This window comes from Peromyscus californicus, unplaced genomic scaffold (assembly GCF_007827085.1).
Source record: "Peromyscus californicus insignis strain IS unplaced genomic scaffold, ASM782708v3 Scaffold_4__1_contigs__length_199733344, whole genome shotgun sequence".
Classification (NCBI taxonomy): Eukaryota; Metazoa; Chordata; class Mammalia; order Rodentia; family Cricetidae; genus Peromyscus; species Peromyscus californicus.
This window is the reverse complement of record NW_026294562.1, coordinates 135,570,190-135,584,133: the sequence shown is the minus strand read 5'-3', so window position 1 is coordinate 135,584,133 and position 13,944 is coordinate 135,570,190. Positions and strand designations below refer to the sequence as shown.

The window sequence follows — 13,944 nt, the reverse complement described above, 5'->3', positions numbered from 1 at the left end:
TGCCTCCTCATTCCTTACCCAGGGCTTTATCCCCAGAGCAATTGCCTGTGTGTTATCACATACTGGATGTCTCTGCTCCCATTAGAAGATGAAGGAGCAGACACTCACAACAGGACCCGGTGACTCCTTCAGGCTGACCAGCCAGCCAGCACTGACTTCAGCCATCTCAGCCATCACCGCTTAGGCATCCCTAGGCATTTGGAAGGCCTAAGATATTCAGGGCTCTTCTGTCTGACCTTTGCTTCAGAGACAACCAAAATAAACAACCATTTCCTGTGTGGGTGGTGTGTCCGGATGTGTACATGTTCACGTGTGCACGGACACATGTGCCTATGGGTGTTCATGCATGTAGACATGCCCTCAATCGCTTGGCACCTTACTTACTGAGACAGTGTCTCCTTGAGCCTGGCGTTCACTTATTTAGCTAGACTGGCTGGTCCGGCGGCTCAAGGATCCTCCTGTCTCCATCTCCCCAGCCAGCCCTGGGATTTACAGGTACACCCTGCCGTGCCCAGCTCTTTAAGCGATGCTGAGGATTCAAGCTCTTTAAGCAGTGCCAAGGATTCAAACTTGGGTCTTTGTATTTGTGCAGCAAACTCTGTGCGGACCGAGCCATCCCCTAGTCGTGGGGCAGTCTCCCGTGACTGATGCTGGTTGAGCCCCCAGATGTCTTCCACCCCAGTTAGCTCTGCTGTAACGTGAAGATGTCAACGTTTGCACCCTCTTGGGCCTGGTGTGTGAGTTAAGGGAATCGGGAACATGGCACTCATCTAAGCAGCCCACGGCAGTTGTCCAGGTGGTAACTGGTGGACAGTCCGGCTTTCTCTTATGCACTCGGCAGGGTGATCCTGACGGTGTCCCTGAGGAGGGAGGACCCAGACTTACTGGAGATGACAGAACTTGGCTAGGTCTGACTGAGGCCAGAGTCCTACCTGCGGCATCAACCACTTGGAGGCTGACGTGACACCCAGCACCCTGTACCTTTGGCCCCTGTGGACTGGCATCCGAGTCGGTACTTTCGTTTTCCAAGGGGAAGCCTAGCATTCTCCAGATTGTCCAAAGGACCCCAGCTCTGTCAACTGCCCAAGAGCATGAGCACATCCATGCCTGAAGCTAGGGATCTGTCTGTTCTTGGCTCCTTGCTGTGATATGGTAAGGGAGAGGACATGGATGGGGCATTGTGGGAAAGTTCACGATGTGACAACCATCTGTCTCCCATCCTGGATTTCTACCTCTGGGTGGGCGGCCTTGGACAGGGTGCTTACTTTTTCTGGACCTCAACTTCCTGATTTTGAAATGAGATAATACATATTGCAAGTCCAGAGCCTACAAGTCAGCATCATGGAGGGCATTTAATAAGCATTGCCCACAGATTTTTAAATCCTTAACTCAGGCAAGATCGCTTAGTTAGAGTAATAACTTGAATTTTCTAGATTGGTTGTAAAGATTTTGTACAAACAAAACCCAGTTCACAATAAATTTAGACAGCAAGTTCTCTAAAAGAGGGGGCAGGGAGGATAAGGAGGTGGTAGAGCGCTTGTCTTGCAAGCGTGTGAACCTGAGTTCGATCCCCAGGACCCATGTTTAAGAAAAGCCAGGTATGGTGGCAAAGTCTTGTAATTCCTGCATGAAAGGGGCAAAGACAGGTCCCTGAGGCTCACTAGTCAACAAGCCCTGCCTAATTGGTGAGCTCCAAGCATATCAGAAATTCTGTTTCCAAAACCAAAACAAACAACATGAAAAACAAAGTGGATTGCTCCCATGGAACGACACCGGATGTTGACCTCCGGCCTCCACTCACACACATTGAAACATGTACACACACTACATCTATACTCACATGTGGGGCTGGCTAGTGTTTTGTCAACCTGACCCAAGCCAGAGTCATTTGGGAAGAAAGAACCTGGATTGAGAAAATGTCCTCACCAGACTGGTTCGTAAACAAGTCTGTGGGGGCATTTTCTTGATTAATGATTGATGGGGAAGACCCACAGCTCACTTTGGGCAGGACCACCATGCTCAGGTGGTCCTGGATGGTATAAGAAGGCAGGTTGAGCAAGCCATGGAGAGGAAGCCAGTAAGCATCACACTTCCATGGCTTCTGCCTCAGCTCCTGCCTTTAGGTTCCTGCCTTGAGTTCCTGTCCTGATTTCCTCCAGTGATGGAGTGTGTCCTGAGAATTGTAAGCGGAAATAAACCCTTTCCTCCCCAAGTTGCTTTTTGGCCATAGTGGTTTTATGACAGCAGTAGAAACCCTAACTAAGACACATGTACATCTTCATATGCCCAAGGAAAAGTGAAAAGGAGGAGGAGGGGATTGGAGACAGTCAGAGGATTGAGTTTGAGAAATCAAATGTTAGCTTCTGATGGAAACAGGTGGTTGTCATGTGACTTACTGCTGTGATACAAACATGAGCCACCTCAGCTACTCCCAGGCTTTCTTTAGCTTATTAAGAGAAAAATGTACCTTCTGAAAGGTGAATACATCTCAACGTTCAGATGCTACAGGATGAGAAAGTGTTGGGATGGCTGCCCCAAATGCCTGTACACCCAGACTGTAAATGAGGGTCTAGGTTGGAAGGTTGATCTTCCATCGGGTGTCGGGGGGGGGGGAGCCCTATTTGGCACCTACCTGGATAAGCACCCCAAAGGCAGCAGCTTGGAGTCTAGCTTGGGTCTCAACGGAGCTAGAAAGCCATGAGCCATTGAGGCCCCCACATCTGTTTCCAAACTTCGAACACTGAATAAACACCCAGCTCCATCAAACCACTGAGCTGGCAAGGGAAGACGACAGAATAAAGCACTTTGGTGCTCAAAAAGGCAGGAAACCATATCAAGGTGGAGAGCGAGGGGGGCCTCCTATGATGTGGTCAGAAGTTTCAAAGTCATGTTTCCCAGTCATTCTTGGGTCCCTTTAATGTTGTGGCCAAGAGCTGGATCTCATTTCTTGTGGGCGAGCAGGTTGCAGTGGTAAGCATGATGTGCTGGGTGCTATCCCCATCCCTCCCACCTGTGTCTGTCCGCCATCAAAATGCTATCGTGCCACATCGGGCGATGGGACAGGCTGGAGAGGAAGGTGGCCTTGCGCCGCTTGCACGGCAGATGGTACTGACACTTGAGGACAGGGCGGGGAGGGCTGCCCAGGGCACATCCTCTTGAGCCTGCTATTAGTACTCACGGACATTGCAGACTGATGAGCTCATGTGGGGGAAAACAGAAATGTTTTTGAAAAAGCCAGTTTGGCAGCCTGGACAGTGCGGCTGGATTTCGGTGCAGGAAGAAAGCAGAGGTTCTCTGGAGCTTTTAGCCTGGGAGGGAGCTACACTCACTCAGACTCATTCCTGGCAACAGGAGGCCTAGCAGCTGGGAGGAGGGAAGCAGAGGCCGTGGTATCCACAGACCTCTCTCGAGAAGGGCCTCCCCTAGCCCTAAAGAGTACACTCAGGACAAAAGCAATTCAGTGTCCAGCCTGATACTGTTCTTCCGAAGGGTGGCTACTCTCCTGGTTCTCAATATCAGAAAAAAAAAAATTCTTCTATATCAATGACCAAAAAGGAGATGTCCCTTCCTACAAAATGGGCCTCAAGGTCTGAAACAAAATTTTAACCAAGAAATCGACCTGTCCAACAAACAGCTAGAGTGAATGTGGTCATGGTTCCGAGACCCCCGTGTGGCCAGTGACACATCTCAGGTACAGGCTCTTGCCACCAAGCCCGAGTTGGATCCTTGGGATCCATATGGTAAAAGAAGAGAACCAGCTCCCGAAGGTTGTCCTGTGACCTCCATATGCTCACCCTGGCAAGTGCACACCCACACACATGCACCCACCCATCCCCCACAGATAATAATGACTGAAAGCATTAAAAAAATGAAAGACTTCCTGTGATCCAGAGGCCTTCTGGTCATCTACCTCAGGACCAAAGGAGGGCTGAATCTTGCTGCAGAACAGGCTTACAGCTTATTAAGGCCTCCCAGCCCCATAGATGAGTCCTACCCATGAGTAGGCTGTATTACTATCCCTGTCCCTATGTCCTAGCGGAGGAGTTGAGGTCTCCAAAAGTTACTGGCCAGCAGGGAGTTGGGCAGCTCGAGTCAGAGCCTGGGGCTTACGTAGCATCAACATGATGATTGCTATTATTTATAACAGCTATCTCTTCATCGGTGCTTCCTGTATGCTGGGGACTCTGCTGAGGATTTAAAGTGGCTTTTTCCCAACACTTGGATATCATTATCTCTGACATTTTACCTGAAGAAATAAATCCCAGGCAGTTAAGAAACCAGCATGTAATCAGTAAGTGGTGAGGCTAGGATTTGAACCCATACCTCTTATGCTGTGGGTCTTTGGTAATCAAATCTTGTCCTTGTCAACATTCTGGATGTGTTCACCACTGTCCGGTTCAGGGGTGATACAGGAATGCATTTAGATAATACAAGGTCTTTGATGTTCTATAAACAGTGTCATTTGTTTCAATATTGAAAACAAAAGGACTACAACCAGCTCATTAGGCCCATGGGTTCACCTATGTTCTATGATGCCTGAAAACTGTAGGTAGGGCCTAATCCCTAAATACATACTGCATTTATTTTTCTGATACTAAGTTCCTACAATAAACCTTAGCTTGTAAATCACTGTTAAGAGATGAGAAGCAGCAACTAATAAATGAAATTACAACAGTTTGCTGCAATACAAGGCCATTTGCTTATTTCCAGGATTTTCCACATGATATTTTTGAGCAGGGTGTGTGGGGGGGGAAGTGATTCTGGATAACTGAAACTTCAGATAGGAGACTAGCATACCTATGATGAGGTTATATTTATATTAGCAAGGAACTTAATATGAAGAAGAAAACAGTTAATACATAAATGTCCAGGTGAGGTCAGGTGAGCTCAGGCTTTGGTGACCTTCTTTCTGTGAATGTCCCTAGTCTAGAAACCACTGAGGCCAGGGAACTTCCTTTATGCAGCTTGGCCAAGAAGCTGTATGGTACTATTTGTTAGAGCCCAAACAAAGTATGACCACAAAGCTGAGCTGCAGGGGAGAAAGTCGGACTGCATGATGAAAAGGCTGAAGTCCTGGGGCATGGCCTCCTGCTCCCCACGTCCAAAGACCAAATAGACCCATGGCCACGCCTGACAAGCACCTCAGACGTTTCCGACCACATCCCATGGGGACGGTCCCCTCAGTGAGGGGACCAGTGAGGACAGTCCTCCCCCCCCCCCACCTGCCCAGTGCCAGTACTCACGGCCAGGATGGCACGATCCCTTTCCACAAGATCAGCCAGTTGGTGTAGCAGCTGGCCTCGCCTCAGGGCATCCAGCTGGCGCCATGGGGAGCCCCGCTGGAAGGCGGCTTGTGCGGCCTCCACGGCCTTGTCCACGTCGGGCTGCACGGCAAAACAACAGAGAGAGCGTGTCACTTTCCCCGGCCACCACCGCAGTCTGAGGGCACAGAAACAAGGGCGACTTGCTGCTGTGGAGCCAGGGAAGGAGGGGGCAGCCCAGACCGTCAGGCAGCGAGTTTTTAAACCCCTTGCATGATGGGGGGGCCTCCGAGTAATTTTTTTTCTTTACATGGTAAGTCTTGTAAAATATTTCTGACATATTAACGTTTCATAGAGCCGTCGACCTCAGATATTTTTCTGGCTGACCCAGGTCTGAAAGGTTTTCCGGGGCAGTGAGATAACAGCAGCTCAGCTGGCAAGTGTTTGCTGTGAAACCTGAAGATCCGAGTTCAATCCCCAGAATCCGTAACGCAAGGAGAGGAACGGCTCCCCCAACCTGCCCTCTGACCTCCCAGTGAACACAGGAGTGTCTGCAGTCACACACGTCACACACACACTAATAATAAATTAAAAAAATTAAGAAGATTTCCCTTGTGTCAGCTCCATCTCCACACATACAGAGACCACCATTTCCACACCCAATGTGCTACTTACAGACGAGTAACAACCACAGGTCTTTGTGATTTTGCTTTTTAATGCTGAGACTTGAACCTGCTAGACAAGCCTTCCACTAGAGAGTCTTGCTCCTGCCCTGGATCTTTTAAAAGGACAGAAGTGAGAGGTACGCAGAGGAGACCCACCTGCCCTCATTTCAGGAAAATGGGCTCTGAAGAGCTGGTTGCTGAGAGACAAAGTCTCACCCTGCACCGAGCCTGTCTCCCTAGGGTGATGTGGCAGGTAGTTGATGAGGACCCCAGTCAGGAGAGGTCTCTGCCAAGAGCATCGCCAAAGCCTTCACAGAGTGAGGGCAAGCTTTAGCAAGGGAAATGTTGGGCACTGTGGTGTTCTTGTCCTGGTTCCGGAGGGGAGGTCGGGGCCTCTCCAGCTGCAAGGGATGGGTAGTCTCTGTCTCTGGGTATATAGAGCAAAATATTCATCCAGAGGATGGGAGGAACCAGAGCCTGCCACTGGGTTCCTACTTTTAGGAAGTAGGGGTTCAACATCCATATACGCCCTCTGACAGAGCCGCCCCGCTTCCTCCCAGCTGCTCCCCATTTCTTTCCTTTTCCGTGTAGGGAACCACAGGGAACCGGGTCTATGCAGGTGAGCCACTGTGCTTCCTGCACACATAAAAGCTGTCACCTGTGCAAGAAAATCCAAGTCTTCCTCACCCACTTGGCCTCACCAATGCACATAGTAAGGCTATCTGTTCAGCAGGTGTGATGTGCACACCTATAACCTTGGCGCTTGGGAGGTAGAGGCAGGAGGATCCGGAGTTGGAGGCAAGATTGGGCTAAATAGTGAGAACTACATCAAGAAACCAAGGGCTGAGGGTGACGTTCAGCACTAGAGTGCTTACCCAGCATGCAAAAGGCCCTGGGGTTGACCTGCAACATGCCCTCCAAATTATCTAGCACCTGTAATCCCAGGAAGATCCCCGGAAGCCTAGGAATTTTCCACTAGCCTGGAAAACAATGCAAGCTGGTGTCTCAGAATGGCGGATGGGGGAGAAAAGAAAGGAAGAGGGGAATGGAGGAAGGGAAGTGGGATGGTGAGGGGAAAGGAAGAGAAAAAAGGAGGAGAGGAAGGAAGAAAAGCAGAAGAAAGGCAGGCAGACGATCCATCCAGTACTCCAGTGGTTAAACAGAGGGTCATGTTTTTCTTCCCTCTGTAGGAGGCTGTTACCCTAATCAACTTTTCTTTAGAGGCCCTTCTATTTAAAACACATTTATGGCCTTGAAAGGTAAAAAAGGCTACATGTAGAGGTCCCTCCATGTCTGTGTGATAAAGGAGACCTTACACCAGGCAAAAAGGTCTGCACAGACTACAGTCTCATTTCATGTGCATTTCCACAGGCAAGAAATCAAGCAGTCATGTGACATATTACTACCCCCAGGATCATTTGGGAGCATCTTCCCCATCCTTCAAGTCCTCCCCCACACCTTTTTTTATGTGTCTCCTGCCAGAATGCTACTTTTGGTGAAACACACCAGCAGGAAATGCCTTCTCGAAAGATTCTTTAATGCTTACAGGTTGAAATAATTGATTTAAAAAAAAAAAAAAAACCCTTCCCTTTAGCTGTGTGATGAAGACAGCTGAGGTCATCCTCAGAGATGGAGAAACATCCATCAAAGATGGTGACTCTTTGCAGAAGCCCATCTGTAACTGATCTCATGCTCGGCTGTGTCTGAGCTGCACATACCGACCAGCTGCTGTGGTTGCCCTGGCCCTACCTGGAGGTGGGCCCACGCGTCTTACAGCCAAGCCACACGGCCTCCCCAGCCCTCATGTCTCTCTAATCGAATTACTTAGAAAAGGCGGAGAGGACCGACCTTATCGCCTTCTTCCACCTCGCAGATTTTCTCCAGAGTCGAAGGGTTGTATGTGGCAAACTTTTTTCCACTCTTGGATCCGTGCCAGTCGTTGTTGATAAATATCTAACCGGGAAAGGAAGTGCAACAAATTAGCTTTAAATCAAAATCATACAATTTCAACGTGCTAGGGATCTTAGGTAACGTCTTGTCCGCTTTCTTCCCCGCCCCCTTCCCTGGATGTTTTATAACGAGACCTGGAGTAGGGGGCAGTACACGGACTCACACGAAGCAACCGGCGGGGAACGGCCTCACAGTTAGAACCAATTTGACATAATTAATCTAAAGCCCTTTTGAGTTATTTTTCTAAATTACATCTTCGTTTGTAGCAATAGCGTGGATTTGCCAAGGAACACCTGAATTAAATGGTTACAAGGGATGTGCACGCTGAAGCTTGCCTAGGGGTAGGGTTTTAACGGGAGGGTGGGCAGGCTTGTGTACGTACAATCTGCCGGGTCCCGAAAGGCTGTAAGCCATGCACACCCCTTCCTGCTTCCAAGCAAGACCCCCGGGACCTAGGTTTATTGGCGATCTTCCCATTACTCCTCAGGCTTCGTTAGGCCACACGGTGGCATGGTCTCTGGTCTCTGCATCCCGGGGCCTTTTACAAAGCCAGTGTTGGAACACAGAGTTAACCATCTGGGTTAGAAACCTTTTAGATTACGTTAAGAGATATAGAACACCACCATTTACATCCAGAAATAAGTAGCTCACAAAACATTATTTTATAGAAGCCTCAATTATCCAAAACATAGCTGAAAATACAGTATTTAAAAAGAATTCATCAAATTGGTGTGCTGAGACCCATTTGACTTACTCTGACTTTTTTCTAAGCTCTAATCACCTTTAAAAGATGACATTAAAAGTTGTGGCTTTGCGGGGAGGGGGGCTGGAGAGATGGCTCAACAGTAAAGAGCATTGGCTGCTCTTCCAGAGGACTCAGATTCAATTCCCAGCACCCACATGGCAACTCAGAACTATCTGTAATGCCAATTATAGGGCATCTGACACCCTCACACAGGCATACATGCAGGCAAACACCAATGCACACGAAATAAAAAATTAAAAAAGAAGGTGGCTTTTGGAAAGAACCAGAAACAGAGGGGACCCATAATACACAAAGCAGGTTCTGATGGCATAGAAGGACTGTCAGCCACCAGGACAGCCAGTTTCTGGGGCCTCATTCATGCAGCCCACCCACAGGAAAGGCTGTCATGGGCCTGCCTGAATTCTACAGCCTAAAACATATCACATGACTATGCAAGTTAGTCAAATGATAATGATAGTTTTTTCGCCGTGGAGCTAATTTCAATAATGGAAGCCAATTCCTTTGGAACAGGACAAAGCCCGGCTGATAGCAGATGTGAGAGCAGCCATCCCTGAGTGCGTGGCTTGGTTGCCATCGCTTTAGACTCTCTTGTATAGGTTTTGAAGCAGAAGGAAATCAACTCAGGCTGCCTCTGGAGTGAACCTCAAACACTGGCCGGGGAGGTGAGCAGAGGCTACTCCAGACCCTCAGTATGGAGTTTAGAGCCGAGAGCATGAAGTTCCAGGAGGGCATACCCATCCAACTTCTGGAAGCTCAGAGCCTTCCATGTGAGGCCAGGCCCCCAGGGAAGCATGCGAGGAAAAGGCCTGGCTACAATTACAGGTTTATTCTTCCAGCTGAAACCAAATCCAAGTGTTCACTTTTGCCATGCAGCAAGTAATTACTCGGCAACAGCGAGAAATTAATAAGCAGAGAAGGAGCTAGAGCGGAGAGGAAAGTGAAGCCAGGAGCAGGCCCATTTGAAGGAAGATGAAATTTCGTCGGTTAGATAATAGAGACTGTGAGGGAAAACTGCTGATTCTAGGTCCTTCCTGGTATCAATTCCAAGGGGGAGGGAAAGTGAGAAGGTGGCAGAACAGAGTCTAAAGAGCAGGGGATGGAGGCAGACTGCCGCGATCGGATGTCTGCTGCATGTACCTCATCTCTAGACACACTCTTCAAAAAATATGCATATTACCTGGTTGTTCGTGACATTGGTCCTTAGACCTTGCCAACCAGCAACCTCAAATAAAAACTCCAGCCTGGTTGACCATATTTCTCCATCACAGTGTTTCTCCTTGAGCGAAGCTGTTTTCATTATCCCACTAGTAAGTGATCTGGTAAGTGGTTCCCACTGCTGGGTTTTTTTTTTTTTTCCACTAAAGCAACTCATAAACACAAATGAAGAAACAGTCCCGGGCGTGGCCCACCACCGATGCTGGCTGAATTGTTGTGAATCATAACATGCTAGCTGACAGGTCTAGAAAGGAACTGTCTTCACTGACTTGTGAACCGGCAGGAACAGGACATTACAGAGATATGTAAGGTTGAAGATACTTTGAGACGTAAATAGAATTCAGGTTTTACCAAAGGACCTGGAAGGCGTGCTGGGCTGGATAGAGGGAAAGGTGATGGTCACAAAAGCAACTTCCATTCGACTCAGCTAAATTCAAAATGCCTACATTTTCAGGAGATTTGGGGGAATTTTACTTCTCATGAAAGAGATAGTAAGATTTGTATTTTTTGTGAATTAAAACACTTTTGAAAGAGAGCCTCTGCTATTGGAAGACATTTTATAAAGAAAGTGTGTCCCTAAAATGGAAGGGGCTGCCATCTTCTACGATCAGTATGGAGACCCTCCAGAGGACCGTCCCTCTCCTCACCAGAATCACTCACATGACCCTATGCCCAATATAAAAATCTGAGGAAAATGAAGGAGCTTTGATAGAGTCATGGTAGATCTTCCTGCCATGGCCTGAGCTCAAACCGGTCCTCCATGTTGGAGAAGTACGGTGAGTCAGGAAAACCGCACACCCTTGCTGGCTCCCATGCTTCACAGGCGACTGTTTGTCCCAGGCCTGGAATCTGCTCTTCCACATCTTTGGCTCCCTTCTGTCGCCCAGGGCACCCTGATAGTACAAGGCTCACCTTGGCCTTTTAATTCTTATAGGCGGGCTCTGCAGAGGCGCTCAAGGAGCAAGGAGGGAGCAGGCAGAATCAATAAGGGGTAGAAGGTGTAGCCAGATGTCAGGCTGTTGTGAGAAAGTATCTCCTGGAACCTTCCAAGGATCCCAGCTCTCGGTCCTCTGCATCTTATCATGTTTCCTCAGCCTTGATCAGACACACCCACACCCTCAATCTGCAAAGGGGAAGGGGGGCTCCATCAGGGCAGCAATCACTCCTCTGAGAGCCTCCCAGGATCCCCTCCGTAAAGGCTGCAAAGGCACCTTAAAAGTGTTCCTGGGATTCGCCTAAGAAGAGGCCAACTTTTGGTCTCTTTCCAGTTGTGGGAAGACACAAGACACTAAGCAAAGGGACAGTCCTGCTCACTTTCTGGTTGCTGTGGTGTTTTACATCACTGTAAAAACAAAACAAAGCCGCCACATCACGGTTTGGGTCTGAAAAATGAAGCCATTATTCCTACCGTTCCCAGCGCTGGCGTTGGAATCCTCCCTCTAAAGCCGATACGATTAAGGAAACTACTTTTGAAAAACTTTCAGACCTTCCAGGGCTGTGCCTCTCTGATTACAGAGCCTTCCTTGGGAAAACAGTTCATGTAAAAGCCATGCAATTTATATGTCGGCATGGACAACTGTGGGGATTAAATGCCAACGGATCAGAGTCTGAAGGCCACACATCGCGGCCCGCCGCCTTCACCTTTTGATTAAAATGATTCCAGAGGGATAATTGCTACTTTTGAAAATAAAATTGATGAGGGTGGTTTCTGAGCATTGGGACAGCTGGAGGGGAGCTATGGATACGGTGTGCAAATAAGATGGGGTGAAGTTTCCAGACCTGAAGCCAAAAGCTGTTTCGGATCTGAGTCCCTCAGACACCTCGCATCCAGCAGCAGGCACAGAGCAGCGCATCCCAGAGTTTACGATTGTCCTTCCTCCGGGGACTCTGCTCTGTTCCCATATATCACCGTTGTCCCTGCAGCTCAGAGCAGGTATCTCATCACTCTGCCTGTTCCAGCCTCCCAGGAAGGGCAAAGGCCACTGCTCCTGGGCACTGTCTACAGCCCCGTTCAACTCGCAGCTCAGCTTCCCTAGGCCCAGTCCTCCGATGCTCACCAGTGATCTCCATCCTCCCTCCTCAGGTCGACTGGTAAGCTGGGTTCAGGCTGAGCACACAGAAGATACCAGATCCTTCTCTCATTGCCCAGGAACACCTACCTCCCAGTTGCAGTTCCCGAAGTGGCGCATAGTTGAAACTCTTCTGGGAGTCCTCAGGCACCTCTAACCCTACCCACAGCCCAGGTCCTCCAGACCAGAAACCCCTCTGCCAAGAAGTCCCTGTGCGCCCAGTCACGGCGGCAAGGACCAGCACTCAAAGTGGGCCATGGCCCGGGCACATCGGGGCCTCTGCAGGCTGTAACTCCGCAGCTTGGGTGCTTGCGGAGTTACATCCTTGCTCCTCAGGTTTTGGGGCTTAAATCGCCGAGCCAGAGGCGCGGGTGCCCCCCGAAAAAGTGAGGTTTCCGAGGAGCCGGACCCCACCAGAGACTCTCAGGTACGGGCAGCTCCCTGTGGACTCCCAGCAGGGTTGGCTCCTGGTTCCCGCTTTCCCTGCCAGACTGCTCGGCGCGGGAGTCCGACGCCGTCGGGTGGAACGGGAGCCCTCCTCACCTTGGTGAACTTCACCTCCAAGTTGCGGATGGGGCGCGGCAGGGCAGGCGGTTTCCCATCCGGCTGTCCGTTTTCCACAGCCCCGTTGGTGGTGGCCATGGCTGGTCTGCGCTCCCCAGCCCGAGGCGTCCCGAGTCCCCGACGCACCGGCTCTGCCTGGGCGGTGCGCAGCCTGCTCCGGGTGACAGCTCCGCGCCTTTATGAGCGCCCCACGCCTCCCGCCCAAGGGGCCGCCTAATTGGCTGCAGGACCGGGGAAGGGAGGGCGGGCGCGGGAGGGGAGGAGGGGACCCGGCCGCCGCAGCCACCCCTCCCGCTGTCCCTGCCCCTGCGGGAGCCGGACGGCGACCCGGGCTGCGGCCGGAGTGAGCTCTGCGTTTCGCCGGGCGGCCACACCGCGGGCTTCTGCAGCCCAGGAGGCTGTCCTTAGGCGAGCTCCGAGAGGGACTGCAGGGCCTGGAACTCGCAGGACTGGGACACCAGTCAGGTCAGGGAGCTGGCGCGCCGCGATCGCGGTAACAGACCCCTCTCCAGGCAATCAGAAGACTTTGCCGGGGGCACCTGTGGTCCCCGACCGCCGCAGCGGCTCCTTGCACTTGACCAACTTTGGCGGGAGCGAGCGCTCGCTCTGGGGCCCTCCGCTGCGCCTGGAATCTGGGCATCGGGCGGCCACCACCCATCGCTGCCTCGGCTCGGAGTCCAGAGGCCAGACGCCTGCACTCCATTCTGCCCAAGCTAGGGCCGTCAGTGGCCGGAGGTCCACTCCGAGCAGGGCCGGCAGCGAACTTCCTTCACATCCATGAAAGAAGGCAAAAGCTAGGCGACAGCTCTTATGTACCGCACTTGGGAGCCTTCCGGCTGCTGGTCCTCTGATCTTCATAAGCACACACCACCCTCGGGCCCAGCCCAAGGGAGACTATTATTTAATATTTGAAACGCATGAATTAAATCTCCGTTTTAAAAATGAAAAAAAAAAAGAAAGAAACACAAAAGACATGAGATCTTTGCAGCTATCTGCTTTCAGACTCAAAGCTCTTAATGTTTGTTTCTAAAAACTGCCAAGAAGGGGTAGGGATGAAGGCATGTCCAGCTCCTCTTATTTTGCCATTTAGGGAGTGATCCATTCATCCCAGGAGCTAGTCTTAAGCCCCATATGAAACTCGGGAAAGCATCTCACCCAGGTGTAGGGTGGTTTCATCAAAGAGTGAGGCTTGAACTCCCCCACAGGAGAGGTGGTACAATCTCCGAGAGGCTCAGCCATCTCTTTCTGTGAGGAATCCTAAGGGAGCCAGTGAAAAGGCTCCCCTGTTCTAGTGTCCATCTCTGTTCCCTGTGTCTTCACTGGAGTGTTACTAGGGGGCCTTCTGCGTAGTCGAATAAGCTGTGAACCTTTGGAAAGGTCCCATTGGAGCTCTGCTCTCTCTGATGGTGGGAAGGTCTTCTGCTGTTATAGGTTTGAGCACACAAGTGAGACTG

General features: G+C 50.5%; 1 protein-coding gene across 1 annotated transcript in view; it reads right to left on the bottom strand.

Annotated features, from left to right (window-relative positions):
* Positions 1-12,619, bottom strand: part of Aldh1a3 (aldehyde dehydrogenase 1 family member A3) — a 32,603-nt gene extending 19,984 nt beyond the window's left edge. Inside the window, exons 1-3 of the mRNA XM_052713394.1 lie at positions 12,470-12,619; positions 7,775-7,879; positions 5,244-5,384 (exon numbers count right to left, since the gene is read on the bottom strand). Coding sequence (XP_052569354.1) covers positions 5,244-5,384; positions 7,775-7,879; positions 12,470-12,568 — 345 coding nt within the window. The 5' untranslated portion in view covers positions 12,569-12,619. The remainder of the gene's footprint in view (positions 1-5,243; positions 5,385-7,774; positions 7,880-12,469) is intronic.
* Between the last annotated feature and the right edge of the window lie 1,325 nt (positions 12,620-13,944).